Below are 23940 nucleotides of genomic sequence, written 5' to 3'. Positions count from 1 at the left end.
AAAGTATACAGAAAAACCAAATTGTCATCTTTTCCAGCTGGAGAGTTATTCATTCGGATATAATGCCACTGCTGTGTGATCCTGCACACATCAGTCATACAGCCACTTGTATACCCAACGTGTAAGGGGAAAGAGGTAGCTACCTCTAAGAAGCTATCTAATATAAGATTTTTCCTGCCATGGTGGGGAGAAACAGCAGGTATGTTGAGGCTGTGATATCACTGATCAAGGCTGTACACCAAAGTCAGGTTTACACACCAAACTAACTCCTGAAAAACCCCTTAAATGCACACCCCACTGAAAATTCACTCTGAATAGTATATTCATATTTTTTTTGATATGTTCGAATGGCAATGTCACTTCTTTCCAGTGTATCACTCGGTAAAGCACCAATGACTGCATCTCTACTGGGGCTGATCAGTCAAAATAAAGAAAACCAGGAAGAGTAAAAGGGTTAACTCCGGATGAAAACACTTTCTAATCAACTGGTGGCAGAAAGTTAATCAGATTTTTTTTGTTAAAACATTTGTTTTCCACTGGAGTACCCCTTTTAGTTGGCTATACACTTCAGATAGTCAATTTCTCCTCCAATTCTCTATATTTAGCCTCACACTGGCGAAATGGTTTTATTTTATGCATATGAAGGCAGGGAACGAAAACAACTGTGAGGGGGGGGGGGTGGGGGGGGGGGAAGAGATTTATCAAGGGTGAAGTAGGTGAATGATTTTCCTACAACTTTTATTTTTTTAAAGGTTTCATGGCATGTGATGAATATGCTAGTAGACTTTTTTATTTAAAGTTACACTTCAGTACAGTTCCTCCCCCAACTTTCAGGGACTTTTTAAAAATACTGTTCACAGATCATTTTGCAAGCCAGAATCCAGGTAAGGGCTGGTGTAGATTTGCAACAAATTGTTTGACTTGTCACCACAATTCACACATGATAAATTCATGACCACTGCAGAAAAACAACTTTATTTCGACATACCTTCATAATCATAAGAAAATACTCGAAAAGCCAAAATAAAAAAAAAATAAAAAAAAGGAACTGATTTAAAAAAGGTAAAAATATAGTCCACATACAATGGAAAAATTCCCAATGTAGAAAACCCAACGTATACGAACCCCTGCATTAAAGGGGTTGTGCGCTGCCCTGCAGTTCGGAGCTCCGCTTACAGCATCCGGAAGTTCATTACTCCGAACGCTGTGTGCGGGCTTCCGTGTTCGCAGCCAGCGGGCGTGACGTCACGCCCGCCCCATCAACGAAATTCTATGGGAAGGAGGCGCGACCGCTGTCACGACCCCTACCCATAGACTTTGGTAGAGGGGGCGGGCGTGAAGTCACGAGGGGACGGGCGTGAAGTCATGAAGGGGCCGGGCATGAGGTCACGCCTGCTGGCCGCGAACACAGAAGCCTGCACACAGCGTTCGGAGCAATGAACCTCCGGATGCTGTGAGCGAACTCCGAACTGCAGGGCAGCGCACAACCCCTTTAACATTACTGTAGCAGTTAGGAGATCAGGTAAAGAGGCAAATATTGTGTATATAATAATTGAACCTGTAAATTCCAATATTCTCTACTATTTAGAGATTCATTGCAAGACATTAGCATTACTTAACAGCCACAGTTCTATCACCAGGGAGCTTTATTTCCACAATATGATGTCATCCTAGTCCAACTATTTTCCCAAGTGACTGGTGCAGTGACTGAACAGGTGGTCATTTCTTCAATGGATCTCTGTAAGATGCTCAATGTCAGCCTCAGATGCATAAACAACATGACATTCACATGGTAGATGGCCAGTCACTGCACTTGTCAAGTTGGTACGCAGCATAGCCAGAAATGCATCATATTGTGGAAATATGAGAGCTGCCTGATAAAAGGATAAGCATGGCTGTATAATGTCAAAACTAAAATAGTTTAAAATGTAGTATCTAATATCAATTTAGACAGGGGAAACCTGTCTAAATTGATATTAAAAAGAAAAAAATAACCCAGTAACACTCATGTTACAATGTTAAGTGTGTGAAAAAGTAGTGTGATCAACATCTATAGTACATTTGTGGAACAAAAGAAAAAGCCATAAAATGTCCATGTAGTAAATATCCTTTTAAATCTTGATGCACTCAGCCGCCATACAAAACCATATAGGACTCCCAGACGAAGGCATAACGTGCCGATAAGCGTGTTGGGGTGGCGTTATCCTGGCTCTCTGCACTTTGATTAATTTCTACGTACTTGTTGGTCTGTATAGCTTGCGGTGTTATTGGTCTGTACTATTGACTTCCTGCACATAGCACTTTCTATCTGTTTACTGTTTGGCATGTGTGGGCTGGGGGATATTTGTATTTGACATACCCCTTAAGCCACTTCTCTATGTGCAATTTTTGCAATTGTTTTTACCCAAAATTATATGTATTATTATTCCAAATATGTGCAGATACAGTGATATTGCCTTTCTTTCTTGATGCCAGTATTCCTCCTTGTCAGTGTATTTCAACTTAGTGATTTTCTTTTATATTTCCTAATAAAGATTTTTATTATTTGCTATACTATCTGGCAAGTTCTGTTTCCTTGTCTTAAACCATATAGGATACAGACTACCATGTTGAATATCTAATACACATCAATTGGCCATCTTCTGCATTCCTTCAAATCAGGTCCTCTAAATAGCAAAGCTTTACAACAAGCAGGCACATAGGGGTGTGTGGTTGTGTTAGCTATTATCACCTAAACATTTCCAATACATCTCAAAACAATATAGAACAAACTTCTTACAGATGCCCTAAAATTTCTCATTATTGGAATCAAACTATTTGCATATACAGCAGCAAAAAGCCACCCAGACTTCAGGCCGATTTCCTATTTAATCTTAAACTTCAACAGAATGAACACGTCAAAAGTTGAGTTGTAATGATAGCAAAACAAAATAATTATAAACACCACAACCACAAAAGCCCAAAGAGGCCAAGAAATAACTGCCCAAGCAGAACTGTATCATATACATGTATAGTGCACTTCAAAAGTTTTCAGAGCCTTCCTTTATTCATATTTTGTTATGTAGCTTATTGTATTGGCATAGGTCAGGGCTGAATCTAGGAGCCAGCATTCCACACTTCATGTAACGTAGTGTCGCTACGCAACGTGAGGTTATGGGCATTATTTTGATCAGTCACTCGTCTCCCCTCATCTCCCTCTGTCAGTCATTACTGCCCCCTTCCTCCTCCCGTGTGTCTTACCTCATCCATTCTGCCTTCTTTGTACAGCAATGCTTTGGTGCCTTGGTGCCACGTGCTGTTGCAGCCAGAGGCCTGGAGAGTCACTGATTGGTTTTGGCAGTCACCTGCCAACCTCAGGCACAACAGGGGATCAGCAAAGAAATGTAGGTAAGTAAAACAGTTTTTTACTTTAAAAAAAAAATTAACATTCATTGAAAAGGGATGATAAAAACATGGGGGCTAAAAAAAAAAAAAGCTGTGGTGACCTGGTGCCTGGGATTTGTCAATCCCAGGCATAAGTATTTAGACCCTTAACTTTGCTGAAATGCCTTTGGCAGCGATTACATCCTCCAGTTTCCTTGGGATATGGTGCTGCAAGATTTGCATGCATGGATTTGAGGATTTTGTTCTATTGTTCTCCTCAGATCCAGTCAAGCTCTGTCAGGTTGGATGTGACCATTGTGAAAGTCTCACCAAGAGGTTCAACTGGGTGCAAGTCAGGGCTCAGGTTGGACCACTCAAGGACATCACAAGAGTTGTCCTAAGCCACTCCTGTGTTGTCTTGCCATGTGCTTAGGATCATTGTCTTGCTATAGGTGGATCTTTGCCCCAGTCTAGGTTTAAATGGGTTCTGCAGTGGAAACCAATTTTTATTTATTTTTTTCTCAACTGGTGCCAGAAAGTTAAACAGATTTGTAAATTACTTCTATTTAAAAATCTTGATCCTTCTAGTACTCAGCTGCTGTATACTACAGAGGAAGTTTTATTTCCTTCTGGAATTCATTTCAGTCTGACCACAGTGCTCTCTGGACAGTTCCTGACATGGACAGAGGTGTCAGCAGAGTACAAGCAAATCCCCATAGCAAATCTCTCCTGCTCTGGACATGTCCTCATACGGACAGAGGTGTCAGCATAGAGCACAGTGGTCAGACAGAAAAGGACTACACAACTTCCTCAGCAGCTGATAAGTACTGGAAGGGTTAAGAGTTTTAAATAGGAGTAATTTTACAAATCTGTTTAACTTTGTGGCACCAGTTGATATAAAAAAAATAAAAATAAAAAATAAAAAAGTTTTTCACCAGAGTACCCCTTTAAGAGCCCTCTGAAACAGGCTTTTAAATAGAGAATCTCTCTGTACTTTGGGTTGAAGGAAAGCTGAAGAGAGTAGTTTTCCTGTCCCAGCCACTGAAAAATCATCCCCACAGCAGGATACTGCCAACACCATGCTTCACTATAGGGATGTTATTGGGCATGTGATGAGCAGTGCCTGTTTCCTCCAGACATGAAGGTAGGAATTGGAGGTCAGGAAGTACCGTATTTTTCGCCATATAAAGACGCTCCGGCATATAAGACGCACCCAATTTTAAAGGTGGAAAACCTAGAGAAAAAAAAGATTCTGAACCAAATACTGTAGTAAAATATTTTATATCAGTATAGTTCCCCCACAATGGTTGGCAGTATAGTTCCCCCCACAATGGTTGGCAGTATAGTTCCCCCACAATGGTTGGCAGTATAGTTCCCCCACAATAGTTGGCAGTATAGTTCCCCCACAATGGTAGGCAGCTCCTCCCCCCCCACAATAGTTGGCAGTATAGTTCCCCCACAATGGTAGGCAGCTCCCCCCCACAGACATACAGCTTCCAGCCATATACAGTGTACGGCTGGAGCCTGTATGTCTGTGTTGCCCCCACAGTGTTCCGGTCACCACTCCTCTGGCCCGGTGTCACAATCTACTGCTATGGCCTATGGACCATAGCAGTAGGTGCCAGGACCGGAGGAGCGGTGACCGGAACACTGACGATTACGCACCGCCGGTCACTCACCAGGCCCCGGCCAGCGCAAGTCTTCCTCCGGTCCTCCTGCGCCTCTATGGTTGTACGCACGGGACGTCACTGAGGTCCTGTGCGTACAACCATAGAGAGGCGGCGGATCGCAGGAAGACCGCAGGAGGACTGGAGGAGGGCGTGCATCAGCCGGGGAATGGTTAGTGAACCGCGGACATCCTTATGTCCCGAAAAGATTTTTCGGGACACAGGGATGTCCGGCATAGGAAAACCTATGGTTATCTGCCCGGGCCGGCTCCTGTGTGCGGCTGCAGGCGGGGGCCGGCCAGAGTAGGTAAAAACTAATCCATGTATACTAAAAACCAGGGTGCCTCCAGCTGTTGTGAAACTACAACTACCAGCATGCCCGGAAAGCCTTTGCCGGTCCGGGCATGCTGGGAGTTGTAGTTTCACAACAGCTGGAGGCACCCTGGTTTTTAGTATACAGCTATTAGTAATTCACTATAACTGTATGTTCCAGGCGTAGGGCAATAAACCTAGCCGGTGTGAGGTGAAAAATTCACCGGCGGTCATGAGGCTGCTGCGGGCGGGGAGCGGGTAGTCAGCGCTGTACCGCATCGCCGCAGCCTCTGTACTTCCCGCTGACTTCCCGCTCTCGCCCGCAGCAGCCTTGTGCGTATATTCGCCGTATAAGACGCACCAACTTTCTCCCCCCGTTTTGGGGAAGAAAAAGTGCGTCTTATACGGCGAAAAATACGGTACATTTTAAATCAAAAAACCTTGTTTCTTGCAGTCCAAGAGTCCTTTAGGTGCTTTTGTATGTATTTTAATTAGGAGAGGCGTCTTTCTGGTCACTCTGGTTAGGCAGTCAAAACTTTCTATTTAAGAATTCTAGATCATTTTTTCTTGTACCCGACTCTAGATCTGTGTCTCCACACAATCCTGTCTTGAGATCTACGGGCAGTTCTTTCTACCTCATGATTTGGTTTTTACTCACATTGTCAGATGTGAGACCTTATGAATGTTTCCCAACCAGGCTGCCTCTGGCTGTTTCAAAACTACATCTCTCAGCATGCCCAAACAGTCAAAGGCTGTGCAGGCATCATAACATAACTAAATGTGAAAAAAGCATTGTATAGATTTCTATACTGAGTTTTCACTGACACTGATGCTCCCTGAGCCTGCAGGACAGCTTGAATGTCTTTGGAACTTGTTTGGGGTTGCTTATCCACCATCCAGACTGCGTTGACAACTTTCATCAATTTTTCTCTTCTGTCCATGCGCAGGGAGACTAGCCATGGGTTGCAAACTTCTTGATCATGTTGCGCACGGTGGACAAAGGCAAATCTAGAGCTCTGGAGATGGACTTGAGAACCAAAATTGTAGAATATATCAACAATCTCAAGGTTACAAGTCCTCAGACTGTTTTCTTCTGTTGTCCATGCTTAGTGTGGCACACAGACAATGCAAAGACTAAGTGAACTTCTCTCCTTTTTATCTGCTTTCAGGTGCAATTTGTATATATCCCACACCTGTTACTTGCCCCAGGTGAGTTTAAAGGAGCATCACATGCTTGAAACAATCTTAATTTTGCACAATTTTGAAAGTGTGCCAATAATTTTGTCCAGCCCATTTTTGGAGTTTGGTGTGACATTGTGTCCAATTTGGTTTTTTTAACTTTTTTTGGTTTAGTTCCAATACACACAAAGGGAATAAACATGTGTATAGCAAAACAATGGCCCTCATTTACTATTTTAACCCGACTTGTTTTGTCGTTTTTTTTGGCGCATCTTTGTCTGCGACATGTCGCAGACATCGTGCGCCAGTCTGCGACACGATGCGACATTTTTTCCCCGACGGACCCGATGTGGATTCTCCCAAACCCGAAAAAGGGGAGTAACCTGACATTTCTGAGCTTTTCCCCACGTATTTATAAAGGTTTCCAACACGAATTTGTTGAATTGTTGTGGATTTTTTCCCGACAACTCAGAGGAGTTGGAAACCAAAACCTACAAAACCCACGTGCAACAAACAGGATGCGACATAATAAATACCAGGGGAAAAAAAGCAGTCGGGTAAGAAAGCAAGATAGACTTACAACCCGATTTTCTAAGTAAATGAGGGCCAATGTGTTACTGCAATCCTTTTCTGTGAGAAATAGTTCATTTTCTTGAAAAAGGTCATGGGTGCAAACATTTACCGCCATGACTGTATATACTAAGACCAGTAACTAATAAATGGAAATAAATCACACATCAGTCAACTTACTACAGTAATGTTAGGTTTCTGACACTTGCTAAGGGAAAACAAACTAAAAATTTAGTTAGTTATCACACTAAACACCTTTGTTGCATTTTCTGTTTTTATTAGCAAGCCCACAAATTTTACCAGTTCACCAATCAAAACATTAAAGCTAAAAAGCTTAGTGTGCCATGATTCTAAAAGTGTTTATACTTTATTTATACACCCCTATTTCCCCGCGATATGGGGGTTTTATTGTCTTTCTAATCACTGAGGGAATCCTGATATGGACAGGAACTTTAATTTGAATATTGGATTTTATTTACGTACAGGGAGTATGATTGAAAGGGGGCATGTATAAGCTTCAGGCTCTGTTCCAACCACACACACTTCATTAGCAATATTATAAAGTTTCCACTCAGTTTAGGATTCCTTTAATGGTAAGACAGAGTAAAATCCCCATATTTTGGAAACAGGAGGCCAACTCATCAAGTATAAACACTGCACTCTAATCTATTTAATGGCACGGGGGTAACCATACATCCTATTAGCCATTGAGAAGAACAATGGGAAAGATTTATCAAAACCTGTTCAGAGGAAAAGTTGACCAGTTTCACTTTAAAAATGAAAAAATCTGATAGGTTGCTATGGGCAACTGCACTATCCCCTCTACACAGGATGAATCTCCCCCAATGGGCCTATTTTATGGATCTAAGGTGTGCAGCTCAGAAAACATATGTTACTCTGGTTCTAAAAGCCTAATACCAAGCAAAAATAAAAGACCTGAAAAGTCAGGTGCTTCTAACCAGCACCATCTGCATGGAGCTGGGTTGTCATTGACAGTTCCATGTGAGGGTCCTGCATCATTTGTTTACAGAGAAAAAGAAAAGGGCACTGCTTTGGCTACTGTTTTAGGGGAGGCATTCAAATGCACCTAATATTTGCCATATACGGAGAGAAAGTTAATGTAAAGGGACAGTTTTAACCATAAACTATGGGTACATTTTCAGGTAATTTTAGACCATTATTAACCATTTTTAGCTGGCCATTTTGTGGAAAGAAGTCAGCAGTGTTTGAAATTTACAGGTAGTAGTAGTTTATATAGTTCACTATGTCAATGCTTACATATTCATCTGTGAAAGACCAATTCACAAGGAAAGGGTAGGCAAGTGTATGTGTCAGGTTTAAAGGGGTACTCCGGTGAAAACCTTTTTTCTTTTAAATCAACTGGTGGCAGAAAGTTAAACATTTGTAAATTACTTCTATTAAAAAAAAATCTTAATCCTTCCAGTACTTATTAGCTGCTGAATGCTACAGAGGAAATTCCTTTTTTGGAAATGACATCACGACCACTGATGACATCACGACCACAGTGCTCTCTGCTGACATCTCTGTCCATTTTAGCAACCATGCATAGCAGATGTATGCTAAGGGCAGCATGGTGGCTCAGTGGTTAGCACTGCTGCCTTGCAGTACTGGGGACTTGGATTCAAATCCCACTAAGGACAACAATAAATAAAGCGTTATTATAATAACGTCAGCAGAGAACTGTGCGCGTGATGTCATCAGAGAGCATTCCAGAAAGAAAAGAATTTCCTCTGTAGTATTCAGCAGCTAATAAGTACAGGAAGGATTAAGATTTTTTAATATAAGTAATTTACAAATATGTTTAACTTTCTGCCACCAGTTGATTTAAAAGAAAAAAAAAAAAAGGTTTTCACCAGAGTACCCCTTTAAGAAACAATCCCTTGTCCTTACATTTCCTCAGAGTAAGTATTCCATTAAATCATTGCACCCAGCATTGCATCGGTCATTACCCACCCTGGAGTAATTAACATCTACGGCCATTAATTGTTTAACCCCTTGGGGACAGAGCCCATTATAACCCTAAGGAATGGAGCATTTTTTGCACATCTGATCACTGTCACTTTAAGCATTAATAACTCTGGGATGCTTTTACTTTTCATTCTGATTCAGAGATTTTTTCGTGACATATTCTACTTCATGTTAGTGGTAAACTGTCAATACTGATGAAATTTTTTTTTTAAATTTAGCATTTTTCTAGCTTTGAAGCTCTCTGCTTGTAAGGAAAATAGAGACATTCCAAATAAATTACCGTATATACTCGAGTATAAGCCGACCCGAGTATAAGCCGAGACCCCTAATTTCAACCCAAAATCCCAGGAAAAGTTATTGACTCGAGTATAAGCCTAGGGTGGGAAATACCTCATCCCCCCCTGTCATCATCCAGACCCGTCATTAACATCCTCATCATCCCCTTGTCATCATCCCACACATCCCCTTATCATCCCACACATCCCCCCTTCATCATCCCCTTATCATCCCACACATCCCCTTATCATCCCACACATCCCCCCTTCATCATCCCCTTGTAATCATCCCACACCCCCCCCTTCATCATCCCCACCCCCCTTCATCATCCCACACCCCCCCCCTTCATCATCCCCACCCCCCTTCATCATCCCCACACCCCCCCCCCCTTCATCATCCTCTTTTCATCATTCGCCCTCAGTGGTCTTCAACCTGCGGACCTCCAGAGGTTTCAAAACTACAACTCCCAGCAAGCCCGGGCAGCCATCGGCTGTCCGGGCTTGCTGGGAGTTGTTTTGAAACCTCCGGAGGTCCGCAGGTTGAAGACCACTGCGGCCTTCAACATCATCCAGCCCCCTCTCACCCCCTTTAGTTCTGAGTACTCACCTCCGCTCGGCGCTGGTCCGGTCCTGCAGGGCTGTCCGGTAAGGAGGTGGTCCGGTGAGGAGGTGATCCGGGCTGCTATCTTCACCGGGGGCGCCTTTTCTCCGCGCTTCCGGCCCGGAATAGAGCCGTTGCCTTGACAACGACGCATCTGCGTCGTTGTCAAGGCAACGTGACTATTCTGAGGCCGGGCCCGAAGCGCTTAGAAGAGGCCTCCCCGGTGAAGATAGCAGCCCGGACCACCTCCTCACCGGACCACCTCCTTACCGGACAGCCCTGCAGGACCGGACCAGCGCCGAGCGGAGGTGAGTACTCAGAACTAAAGGGGGTGAGAGGGGGCTGGATGATGTTGAAGGCCGCAGTGGTCTTCAACCTGCGGACCTCCGGAGGTTTCAAAACTACAACTCCCAGCAAGCCCGGACAGCCGATGGCTGCCCTGGCTTGCTGGGAGTTGTAGTTTTGAAACCTCTGGAAGTCCGCAGGTTGAAGACCACTGCGGGTGGGGGAGTTCACTCGAGTATAAGCCGAGGGGGGTGTTTTCAGCACGAAAAATCGTGCTGAAAAACTCGGCTTATACTCGAGTATATACGGTATATATTAATTCATATATACAATATGTCTACTTTATGTCTGCATCATAAAGTTGACATGTTTTTACTTTTGGAAGACATCAGAGGGCTTCAAATTCTTCAAAACCGAACTGCTCCCTGAAAAATTCCGATTTTGTGAAGTGGATTTGAAGGGCCTTCATATTAGAAATACCCCATAAATGACCCCATTATAAAAACTGCACCCCTCAAAGTAGTCAAAATGACATTCAGTAAGTGTGTTAACCCTTTAGGTGTTTCACAGGAATAGCAGCAAGGTAAAAGGAGAAAATTCTAAATCGTAATTTTTTACACTTTTAAACTGGGTCTACTTATTCTTGTAGACCCAGTTTTTGAAATTTTACAAGGGGTAATAGGAGAAAAGCCCCCCAAAATTTGTAACCCAATTTCTCTCGAGTAAGGAAATACCTCAGCGACAATGGGATTTTGGAGAGTGAATTTTTCTAAAATGGTTTTTGAGGGGCATGGAAGCCCCTATGGTGCCAGAACAGCAAAAAAAAAAAAAAAAAAAAAAAACACATGGCATACTATTTTGGAAACTACACCCCTCAAGGAATGTAACAAGGAAGCCTTAACACCCCACAGCTGTTTGACGACTTTTCGTTAAAGTCCAATGTGTAAATGAAAAAAAAATTTTTGGGAGTTTTCCCAAATTTACAATTTTTACATTTGTAACCCCATCTCTTCTGAGTATGGAAATACCCCATGTAATGTAAAATGCTCTGCGGGCGAACTACAATGCTCAGAAGAGAAGGAGACACATTTGGCTTTTGGAAAGTAAATTTAGCTGAAATGGGTTTTTTTTGGGGGGGGGGGGGGGGGTGGGGGGAGGTCACATTTAGGAAGGCCCTATGGTGCCAGAACAGCAAAAAACAACCCGCATGGCATACCATTTTGTAAAATACACCCCTCAAGGAACCTAACAAGGGGTACAGTGAGCCTTACCACCCCACAGGTGATTGACAAACTTTCGTTAAAGTGGGACGTGAAACTGAAATTTTTTATTTTTAAACACAAATGCTGTTACCCTAAACTTTTCATTTTCACAATAACAAGTTTTGTGGGGCATTTTCTCCTATTTCTCTCAAGTAAGGAAATACCTCATATTTGGATGTAAAGTGATCTGCGGGTTCACTAGAGGGCTCAGAAGGGAAGGAGCAACATTGGGCTTTTGGGGAGCAAATTTTTCTGAAATGGGGGCATGTCGCATTTAGGAAGCCCCTATGGTGGCAGAATTGTAGCCCTTCAGATGTTGCAAAACTACAACTCCCAGCATGCCCAGTCAGTGCATGCTGAAAGTTAGTTTTGCAACATCTGGAGGACCACAGTTTAGAGATCACTACACAGTGGTCTCCAAACTGTGACCCTCCAGACGTTGCAAAACTACAACTCCCAGCATGCCCAGACAGCCTTTGGCTGTGTGGGCATGCTGGGAGTTGTAGTTTTGCAGCTTTTAGAAGGCCACAGAGAAGATCACTTACCACGATCTTCACTGCAGCCTTCTCCACGCTGCACTTTTCAGCCGCACTCCTCCTGCTGCCTTCCATGCTGCCGCCGCTGCTCCAGGATCCCGCCTCTGCCGGTCCGGGTAAGCCGGGCCATGCTCCCCCCTCGCCACTCGCACGCGGCGATACCAAATAGTTTATTTTTTTTATGTAAAAAATTTACGCTTTATGGGGGTAAAACGGGGAAAAACTGACAATTTTTCATTTTTATTGGGGGAGAGGATTTAAAAAAAAAAAATTGTTTTTATCACTTTTTATATCCCCATAGGGGACTATCTATAGCAATCATTTGATTGCCAATACTGTTCAGTGCTATGCATAGGACACAGCACGGATCAGTATTATCGGCGATCATGTGGTCTGCTCGATCTCAGACCAGAGCAGGAGACGCCGGGAGACTGACGGAGGCAGGTGAGGGGACCTTCGTCTGCCATTACAGAGGATCGGATCGCCGCGGCAGCGCTGCAGGTGTTCTGATCATCTATTTTAACATGAGCATTGCCGCAGATGCCGTGATCTGTAGTAATCATCGCATCTGAGGGGTTAATGGCGGACATCCATGTTATCGGCCATTACCGGCGGGTCCCTGGCTGCTGATAGCAGCTGGAACCTGCCGTGTATGACGCAAGCACCGCTCGGATGCTCACGGTCATACACAGGACGCAAGTGTATGTCCTGGTGTGCGAAGCACCGCCAAACCAGGACGTACATTTACGTCCGTGGTCGTTAACGGGTTTATTACACCAGGGTGGGTAATGGACGATGCAATGATTTAATGGAATATTTACTCTGAGGAAATGTAAGGACAAGGGATTGTTTCTTCAACCTGACATATACACATGCCTACTCTTTCCTTGTGAATATTTTCCAGTTGAGTACACCTTTAACACTGCATTTTTGTTTATGTATAAGTTTTAGGCTCTTGAAAAAGATAACAGTGTATACGTCATCTGATGCTAAAAACGGATGCTGCTGTAAAGCAGAATCTAATTCCCAATGAGAAGAGAAAAGGAAAAAAAAAAAAAGGGATTGCAATGTAGTCAACTACCCTTTTGTATACAGCGGGGCAGAATGAAGACGCTGGAGCAGGAAAGGAGAGTATGGCTTTATAAGTTATTTTACAGCCCAAGCTGGCTGCCTATTTTTATTTATTTTTAAACATATCAGCAAACCCCTTAAGGATATTACAGATATGCAGATATGTTTTTCCATGTTTGCTGAAATGAGCTCCGCTGCTGTTTGCAGGAAAGCAAGGCACCACTTTGCTGGTAGTCTGTGATCCTTAATGGTCAGGATAAATGGGGGGTCCCAAAGATAAGACCAAAACCAGTAAGTGACAGAATATCATTAGGATATACCATCTTTAAGAATATCCTTTAGGGTAGGGTCACACACAGTGCATATGCAGAGTATTTGACACTGCAAGAAATCTGTTGGGCAGCAGGAAATATACTGTGTATGTGCTATAAAGAGACAGGCCGGGGATCAGCAAGTTTCAGAGGTGGGTCCAGCACACCGACGTAACAGACATTCAGCCCGCCTCCAAACCTTACTACACACAGGGCTGAGGTGGGGGAAAGCGCTGTGCATCTGCTCGTAGCGCATACACATGCTGCTTATGCGCCGTGTGTGGCCCTTCCCTTAAGGGTAAGGTCACGTGCCATATTTTGCTTCTGCATATTTTTCTACACTTTGAAGTCAATTGGTAGCAAGATATGTGCCCTAAAAGAGAACTTATTGCTAGTTTCATGAGCAATGAATCACAGGTGGCATGAAACGCTGACTGGCTTCCTTAAATCATTCACTTTGGACTGGGCCTGGTAGCTCGACTGGATCACATCTGGTGATAAAGGAGCCTGCCAGGGTTTCATGCTGCCAGTGATTTGGGCAGCGTGAAACTAGTGACAGGTTACCTATAAAGAGCACTACAGTCAGTCCCTCTATTCAGCCTCAAATAGCTTACCGGGAAAAATAAATGGAGCTTACAGGGAGCGATAAATGGTACTTAAATGCACTGCATACTGAGATAAGGGAGTCTACATTCAGTCCAGGGATGAGGAAATGTTAATGAATAGCCCTCCATGCTTGGCACTGGGTAGAACATTCAGCCCTGTGTGGATTAACAGTCTCTGTAACACATGTAGTAGATATGTAAATGTATGCAGAGAAAAATCAACACATCACTAAAATCATGAATAGTCTTAGTAACGCAGCATCTAAAGATAGTTTTGCAATGACTGGTCAGTTTCCATGGCAACTAACTGCTCAAATGGCTTTCCTTCGCGTTCATGCAGCATTCTGGTGAATGGGACAAGTGTAGAATGTGGACACTACACGCTACAATAGTCTGCAGAATGTACAAAAGGCCGCTAGAAACCATTTCCTTCATTTCAATCATCAACAATTACTAACAATTACGGAATGCCAAAAAAAAAAAAAGGGAAGAATATCTATATGGCCTCAAGGAATAACCCTCCAAGTCTTCAAGGAAACCCACTAATATTTCTAGAAGCAGGCTTACAGCGTTTAATGTTAAACCTCTTTAGGAGAAATAATGGTTGGAAATTTCTATTAGTCAGTAGCCTTGGGGAAAAATGTGAACGACTAAATGTTAAACAGGGCGGACATGTAAGACTGGGTCTAGATGTGTACATTAACCCAGTCACATGGCCGGCAAGATATTTTACGAGAAGATCCGGACAAATTGACTACAATGTCAGTGATGGTTTGTGCACATTTTCTATCTGCAGTCATTTACACTGGAAGGGACATCTTTCACTAAGAATTTCTGAATGACATTCACAGATAGTTGCTCTTCCACATCTGACCATCTGTCTGTTTTGCAGTATGTGTAAAATGTAACCACTTGTCAAATACTAGGGAGCAACTGTCAGGATGATGAATGCCTCCAAATGGATGTATGCTTTATGCTTCTTAATTTACCGCCTTACCAAATCCACTCACAAAAAGGACTACCGTATTTTTTGCCCTATAGGACACACCGGCATATAAGACACACCCAATTTTAAAAGGTGCAAAATCTAGAAAAAAATTTTTTTTAAAAAATTCTGCACCCAGTGATCTTCAACCTGCGGACCTCCAGATGTTGCAAAACTACAACTCACAGCATGCCCAGACAGCCGTTGGCTGTCTGGGCATGCTGGGAGTTGTAGTTTTGCAACATCTGGAGGTCCGCAGGCTGAAGACCACTGGATAGGAGGTAGTACTCACGTGTCCCCGCCGCCCCGGACTAATCACCGCTGCCCTGGATGTCGCTCCATCGCTGTCGCCGTGTCCCCGACACTCCGGACGTCTTCTTCCCCGGGATCCACGCTCTCCGTCACCATGTCTCCGTCATCACGTCGCTACGCACCCCGCTCCTATTGGATGACGGGACGGTGTGCGCGACGACGTGATGACGTCGAAGGAGAGCACCGCCATGCAGGGGATCCCGGCACGGAGCAGACAACAAGGAGGCAGGTAAGGTCCCTCCCGGTGTCCTGTAAGCTGTACGGGACGCCGCGATTTCACTGCGGCGGTCCCAAACAGCCCGACTGAGCAGCCGGGTTAGTGTCATTTTCACTTCAGACGCGGCCGTCAGCTTTGATCGCCGCATCTGAAGGGTTAATACAGGGCAACACCGCAATCGGTGATGCCCTGTATTAGCCATGGATCCCGGCCGTTGATTGCCGCAGGGACGGACCCGATAGGTGCGTGTATTCGCACCAACTCCCAAGAAAAAGTGCATCTTATACGGCGAAAAATACGGTATATAGGACTGTATAGATTTTAACTAAGCTACTCTGAAGTTGGAAAGTAATTCTTCACTATGTGGAAAGGCAGCCCATTGGTCGTTCTAACCTCAGCACATGCAGTGTTATCCAAGAACAGTCAAAGCCTGAAACAGCCCTTCATTCACCTGAATGGAATTCCAGCACCCTCAGCATTACAAGTGTCTGTCCTTTACTTCACACAGTTGTGCTTGAGATGTCACAGAACAGGTGGCAAATGACACTAAGGACCATGTCAAAAAGGGATAAACAACTGCTACTTATCTATGGATGAAGTACCCACAATCATAGAAAATATGTCTTAACCCCTTAAGGAGCGAAGTCATTTTGGCCTTAAGGATGGGAGCATTTTTTGCACATCTGACCACTGTCACTTTAAGCATTAATAACTCTGGGATGCTTTTACTTATGAATTTGATTCAGAGAATGTTTTTTTTTGTGACATAATCTACTTTATCATAGTGGTAAATTTTCGTCGATACTTGCATCATTTCTTAGTGAAAAATTCAAAAATTTCATGTAAAATTCGAAAATTTAGCATTTTTCTAACTTTGAAACTCTCTGCTTATAAGGAAAATAGACATTCCAAATAAATTATATATTGACTCACCTATACAATATGTCTTCTTTATATTTGCATCATAAAGTTGACATGTTTTTACTTTTGGAAGACACCAGAGGGCTTCAAAGTTCAGCAGCAATTTTTCACAAAATGTTCAAAATCTGAATTTTTCAGGGACCAGTTCTGTTTTGAAGTGGATTTGAGGGGTCTTCATATTAGAAATACCCCATAAATGACCCCCAATATAAAACTGCACCCATCAAAGTATATTCAGAATGTTTGTTAACCCTTTAGGTGTTTCACAGGAATAGAAGCAAATTGGAGAAAATTCTAAATCTCAAATTTTTTACACTAACATGTTCTTGTAGACCCAGATTTTGAATTTTTACAAGTGGGTAAAAGGAGAAAATGCCCCCCAAAATGTGCAACCCAGTTTCTCTCTAATAAGGAAATACCTCATATGTGAACATAAAGTGCTCTGTGGGTGCACTACAGGGCTCAAAAACGAAGGAGCAAGAATGGGATTTTGGAGAGTGACTATTGCTGAAATGGTTTTTGGGGGGCCATGTCACATTTGGTAAGCTCCTAAGGTACCAGAACAAGGCATACTATTTTGGAATCTACACCCCTCAAGGCACGTAAGAAGGGGTAGTGAGCCTTAACACACCACGTGAGGGGGCGGAGCCGTGACGTCACGATGCTCTAGCCCCTTTATCACCCGTCATTACGCACAGAGCCGAGTTTGCTTTGTGCAGTAAAGATCCCGGAGGTCCCCAGTGGCGGGACCCCGCGATCAGACATCTTATCCCCTATCCTTTGGATAGGGGATAAGATGCTAGGGGCGGAGTACCCCTTTAACACCCCACAGGAGTTTGACAACTTTTTGTTAAATTCGGATGTGTAAATGAAAAGTTATTTTCACTAAAATGCATTTTTTACCCCAAATTTACCATTTTTACAAGTAGTAATAGCAGAAAATGCCCCCGAAAAATTTGTAACCCCATTTCTTCTGAGGATGGAAATACCCCATATGTGGACATCAAGTGATCTGCTGGCGCACTACAATGCTCAGAGGAGAAGGAGCCACATTTGGCTTTTTGAAAGCAAGTTTTTCTGAAATTGTTTTTGTGGGGCATGTCACATTTAGGAAACCCCTGTGGTGCCATAACAGCAAAAAAATAAATAAATAAATAAAAAATAAAAAACACATGGCATACTATTTTGGAAACTACACCCCTCAAGGCACGTAACAAGGGGTATAGTGAGCCTTAACACCCCACAGGTGTTTGACTACTTTTCATTAAAGTCAGATGTGTAAATTAAAAATAAAGTCGTTTTCACTAAAATGCTGTATTTTTTACTCCCAAATTTACTATTTTTGCAAGACCAGGCTTTATCAATTGAGTGCAGAGTACACGCATGAATGTGAATCTAATGATTTCTCCTAAAAGTCCCCTAAGGGGACTAAAAAAGTGTAAAGAAAAAAAAAAAATAAAGAAAAAAAAAATAAAGAAAAAAAACACGCACACATTATGCCCTTCCATATTAAAACTTTGAATCACCCCCTTTTCCCAAATTTCATATAATAAAAAAAAAATATGCAAACATAATAAAAACAAACATGTGGAACCACCACATGCGTAAATGTCCAGACTCCATACCATAAAAATATGTTAATTAAACCGCAGTCAATGGCATACACGTTAAAAAATTCCAAAGTCCAAAATTGCGTATTTTTTGGTACTTTAATATGCAAATCAGCTAATTGGTGCACTGCTGGTGTGACCGTCTTGGACTACAGATATGCCCACCTCCTCATATGATTGACCTACAGCAGTGTTTCCCAACCAGGGTGCCTCCAACTGTTGCATGCTGGGAGTTGTAGTTTTGCAACAGTTGGAGGCACCCTAGTTGGGAAACACTGACCTAGAGGAATGGGAAGGAGTCCGGATGTCACAGCCAGTGTCAGTTCAGGTGCCATTTTGGCTCATCAGAAATACAGTCAGGTGAGGAATAATATTCATACTCCTGATTACACTATTCTGCCCATAGTATGCCACTCATACGCATACTAGCAGCCTAGTCAGCTGACATTTCTGCTTTAGTGGCCAAAACAGGCAGGCACAGGGCTCCCTTCTCCACAGTGTTTGCCGACCCCCAAAGTTCAAGCCCTCTTCTAATTTGCAAGCTACGAGAACAGGGGAACAAGAGCAGAATAGTCAAAAGGTGTAGAAGATGGACTGGTAGCAAAGAAGAAAAAAAAACAACCACCTCCAAGGAAGGGTGGAGCTCAGGTGCTGAAGGACCAGGCAAGTCTTAGGACTCAGGACAACAATACGTTTATTCCCAGTATGCAACGCGTTTCACGCACATGCACTTCATCAGGCCTGATGAAGCGCATATGCGTGAAACGCGTTGCATACTGGGAATAAACGTATTGTGTCTAGTTTGTGGAGCGGAAGCAGTGGATCACCATATACACCCTTCTCCATGTTGTGCTGGCTTATGCACAACTTGCTTTGGTTATCGCTACTTTACATTGAGATTTTCTGATGATCTGGCATTATTACACTATGGAGCACTCCTTTGTCTTTTTCTGGAGGCACAAAAGTGTGTGAACAAGCAAAATGGATCAGCATTCTTTTACAAACCATTTAAGCTATAAGATGGGATGGAAAACAAAGAGAACCTGTTACTAGCCTCCTGATGCCAGAACCACTGGTGGCATGAAACACTGACAGGCTGCTCAGCGATATATAATTCACTCGAAATACCTATATCCTTGGCCAGAATAAGGGCTCTGAGTCATTGGAATGGTCCAACAGCACTGACTAAGATCTCTCTGTAAGCAAATAGGGAGAGATTTGTCATTAAGAGTAGCGGACCACCTCAATGACTCAGAACTTTATTCTCGAAGATATGACTAGGATTTCTCTGAAACAGCACAGCCAGAGTGAACCATGTATCATTGTAAAAAGGGAAGCATGTTCGTGGTATAGGCAGTGTGAAACTAGTGGAAGGCTACATTTATATATTATATATATTATATATATTGATTTGAAACTTTAGAACTAATAATTATTGAACCAGAAAAGTGATTTTTTTAAATCTAACCTTCAACAGTATGCATCTGCAATGGATAAAATGAATTTGATGTTTGAGGACCATTACCCATTCTCCTATTGTATTTCTTACCATACCAGAATGAATAAGACCTGGTAGGAGAGCACTGCCCACTGATAGCTCTCCCATACAACTATAATACGGCTGGGTTCACAAGTAGCAGTCTAGTTGGTATTAAGCACAAAACCAGGAGTGGAATCAGCAGAAAAACTAGAATGGAAAGTCCCTTTTCTGTGTTTTGGACCCACTCCTGGTTTTGGCTAAAAATACTACATGTAAACCCAACCAAAGGAAAAAGATGCTGCCCAGTTTTCATGTTCAGCTCTGCAAGTTATGACATGCTCTTTTGTACTACAATACAGTAGGGGGCAGTCTTATGACAAGTCAATAACCGCTCTCAATACTGGCAGGGTATCATTATAACATGGCTATTAAATGATCATAAAGTGGATATTCAGAGGCTTAGTAGGGATCATATAAGAAAAACATAATTGTACAGCCAGTGGCGATATGACAAATGACTATAGGGCAGCACCATGTCACTTTTCTAAATAACTTTTCATTCAGCACCACAACAAGGCACTTTTCTCCCCATAGCTCATAATCTAATCTGGATTCAGCGTGAGATCCAATGTAATATGATTCTATGGTACTGGGTCAAGCACTGTTGGTGGATTCCATTTGATCTTAGATGCTGGATAGAGATTTCACATAGCTGTGAGCTGCAGAAAGCAGTAAAGAAGGAGAATTCTAATAAATCAGTCACTATTCTGCAGAGTGCGGCACAATAGGCATGTGGCAGATCACCACTGGACGTACGCTTTAAATGCATTTTCACATAAAGACAATACTACATGCAAATGATGTCACCCTGCTCAGGAATACTCTCAAAAATAGAGGCTCTTGCCCTAGTGGACTATGTGAATGTTTGGCTAGACAACCCTTAAAACGGACACTGTCAGATTAAAAAAGTTTTAACTCCTTAAGGACCAATTTTATTTTTGTATTTTCCTCTTCTAAAAATCATAAACTTTTATATTTCCATCCACAGACCCATATAAGTGCTTTTTTTGCGTGACCAATATTACTTTGTAATGACACCTTTCATTTTAGCATAAAATGTAGGTGCAACCAAAATTTTTTTTTTATGTGGAGAAAATGGAAAGAAAACTGCAATTTAGAACATTTTGTAAGGTTATGTTTTCACACTGTACCCATGTTATAGGTTTTTCTATAATTGTGCCATAAATTCAGAAAGCTTTAGCATAATGAGTATGTTTTAAATTGCCCTACATTGACCACTTATAACTTTCTCATTTCTCCATATATGGGGCATTATGAAGGGCTCATTTCTTGTGCCATGATCTGTAGTTTTTATCGGTGCCACTAAATCACTAATTCATTTTTTTTTTTTTTAAAAGCAGCAATAGCACTGATCAGCGTTATCGGTGATCGTCTGCTTGAACTCAGACCAGAGCAGAAGACCCCTGGAGACAGCCGGGGGTAGGTAAGGGGACAACCGGCCGCCATGTTGGATGATTGGATCATCCATTTAAACGCCCGCATTGCTGTACGTCAAGGTGCGTTCAGTCCTACCACATCATAACATACATTTACGTCAATTGTCATTAAGGGGTTAATAAATTTTAAATTAAAATTAAAAATTCAATATGCTTCATATTTTTGAATATTTTACATATTTAAAATATTTTTCTACCACTAACAAGTTCCCCTGCAGTGTCACTAACCGAGATACCCCACCCCCCCATGCCCCAGCCCCCTCCACCGTGCAGTACAGGAGTCCATGTGACACGTGGTTTTGTATTCTACTGAGTTTATGTGGACCTTATCCCATTTCTTTCTGCTTACACCTGCACTTGAGTAACTTCTATGGAACTCCACCACCCAGTGCGCTGCTACCTACTGCTTTGTATATTATAATATAGATACATAAATACCCTGTCTTTTTTCCCCTTTAAATCGCAATTATTGTACAGCTCTTAAATACCCAGGGTCTTCATTCCCAACTTTTATGGTTTTTACTCCACTCTGTATATGATCATATCCTGTTTGGTGCCTACATTTGAAATATTTAACAGGAAACAACGGGAGCCCGCTCGCCTCATATTTACTACATGCCTACTGCAGACTTTTGCTCAAGTTATATGCCAGAAAAACCTTCCAAAACATATCTCCAAAGAAGACAAACAAGATGATTACAGATTTAGACATTAACAAACTGTCATTGCAAGTAGGAAATATTTTCATTACCTTCATGCGGTGAGGTTTTTAACCTACTACAAATACCATAGACATCTCCATAGCAATCTTGTATTTTCTGTAATGCATCTGTTGATCTCAATTCCATAAGAGCACGAAGCTCATCGAGTGTGATCCCAAAATCAACAGGATAACTTGTTTCATTTATGGAGTTTTTTACTCCACTATATGCAACTGAATTGTTCGCCATTTTTGCCACAGACAATCCTTTGGAGTAGTCAAATGAAAAGACTGGTTCAGGAAATCCAGCAGGGTACTAATATCTTCTGCCAATCGGATGAAACAATCCTTGGTACCAAATCTATACCAAGTTCATGTTAAAAGAATATTCAAAAAAAACCTCAAAGGGGACTTCCACAAGTAGGTCTTGAATACTGCTCCATTGTAAACGTCTGCATCATTGCATCATTTCATGTAACGATATCCAAAATGCACTAAGATAAGAGAGAGAAAAAAAAAATGTAAAATTAGTGCAATATAGCTGACCTTACACCATGCAAACATTGAAAAGAGGACCTACTGCCAACCACTAAGAAATGAGATTGCATGATCACTAAATAGCTTAAAGGAGTAGTCCAGTGGTGATTCAGTGGTGAGCAACTTATCCCCTATCCTAAGGATAGGGGATAAGTTTGAGATCGCGGGGGGTCCGACCGCTGGGGCCCCCTGCGATCTCCTGTACGGAGCCCCGACAGCCCACGGGAAGGGGGCGTGTCGACCTCCGCACGAGGCGGCGGCTGACACGCCCCCTCAATACAACTCTATGGCAGAGCCGAAGCGCTGCCTTCGGCAATCTCCGGCTCTGCCATAGAGATGTATTGAGGGGGCGTGTCGGCCGCCGCCTCGTGCGGGGGTCGACACCCGCTATCTCGGCGGAGAGCCGGGGCCCCGTACAGAGAGATCGCAGGGGGCCCCAGCGGTCGGACCCCCCGCGATCTCAAACTTATCCCCTATCCTTAGGATAGGGGATAAGTTTTTCACCACTGGACGACCCCTTTAAGGTACACTAAGGTATTTAGTAGTAAATGGTGAACATCAGGTGATGGGCGGGATTATATAGCATTAGGAACTTGGCGCATGAGCAGATTTTAGAGTTATGGGAATTAGACAAAAAAAACACTTTTCAGTTTATGTTTTCCTAATATAGTCCTTTAGAAGAACAAGTAAAATTATCCTTAATGTGATATTGGCATTTAAAAAGGATTATCGTTAAAGGAAAATGGTCATCCTGTTTACCCACACTAATCCCAATACACTGGGTTATATTGTGGGTGAACAGGAGACCGATGAGGGGTCAATGACTCCTATACGTACCTGCATTCCGGAGATCTGTCCCTCCGAAGATCTGCTTCAATCTTCTGTGAATTGCCCGCTGGCTTTATTTGAATATTCGTTGTTGCGGGCCTCTTAAGCGCTCAGTAGGCGCAGCGCTCACATGACCCGCTACAATGAATATTCATACTGAGCCAGCCGAACTGCCTCCAGCAATTCATGGAACATGGAAGACTATTTTGTAGGGACAGATCTCTGGAGTGCAGGTACGTATAGGAGTCAGTGACCTCTCATCGGTCTCCTGTACCCCCAATATAACCCAGTGTATTGGGATTATTGTGGGTGAACAGGATGACCGTTTTCCTTTAAGAGCCTGTGGGCCTTCTTTACAACTGCACCATTTCATTGGTGCAAGAATACCTACCTGTAGATGGAAAATGAAAGTTATGGCTATTAAAAAGGCAAGGAGGTAAAAATTAAAGTGCAAACATTTAAATATCCATGGTTGTAAAGGGGTTAAAATGTTAAATATGTATATAGGACTAAACAGAAGTTATTTTACTTTATTTCTGCTTTTCCATTTATTATTTAGAAATGATATTCCAAATAAATTTTACTACAGTACATTTGTTAAACTAATTATAACACATTAGCCATTAGATTGGCTTATAGACTCCATAGCCCTGGCCGGCAGTGTAAGACTGAAGAGGAACACCCATTTGCCAAGAGTAATGGTAACACCCATTTTAATTTTTTTTTAATATACAGGAGAAACAGAAGCTAGGAGGAATGGCACAAGGAGGCATTGTGAAGAGATATGAGCCAGGATATTAAAATTAC

The 23940-nt window shown here is 42.6% G+C and overlaps 1 protein-coding gene and 1 long non-coding RNA gene across 11 annotated transcripts in view; one reads left to right on the top strand and one right to left on the bottom strand.

Annotated features, from left to right (window-relative positions):
• ATP2B1 (ATPase plasma membrane Ca2+ transporting 1) overlaps positions 1–23940 on the bottom strand; it is a 143272-nt gene that overhangs the window by 77997 nt on the left and 41335 nt on the right. For 9 of the 10 annotated variants that reach the window (XM_056574360.1, XM_056574359.1, XM_056574358.1 and 6 more), the window contains exon 2: positions 21820–22262. In XM_056574360.1, coding sequence (XP_056430335.1) covers positions 21820–22018 — 199 coding nt within the window. In that variant the 5' untranslated portion in view covers positions 22019–22262. Of the gene's footprint in view, positions 1–21819; positions 22263–23940 lie in introns of those variants that run through there. The other variant, XM_056574366.1, reaches the window with a different exon arrangement.
• Positions 4–23940, top strand: LOC130369289 (uncharacterized). The gene is made up of 3 exons (XR_008892713.1): positions 4–199; positions 3268–3387; positions 23869–23940. It is a non-coding gene; the product is annotated as an uncharacterized LOC130369289 (long non-coding RNA).

Source organism: Hyla sarda, chromosome 4 (assembly GCF_029499605.1).
Source record: "Hyla sarda isolate aHylSar1 chromosome 4, aHylSar1.hap1, whole genome shotgun sequence".
NCBI classification, from domain to species: domain Eukaryota; kingdom Metazoa; phylum Chordata; class Amphibia; order Anura; family Hylidae; genus Hyla; species Hyla sarda.
Note: the sequence above shows the minus strand (reverse complement) of the source record. Positions and strands in the feature narration are given on the sequence as shown.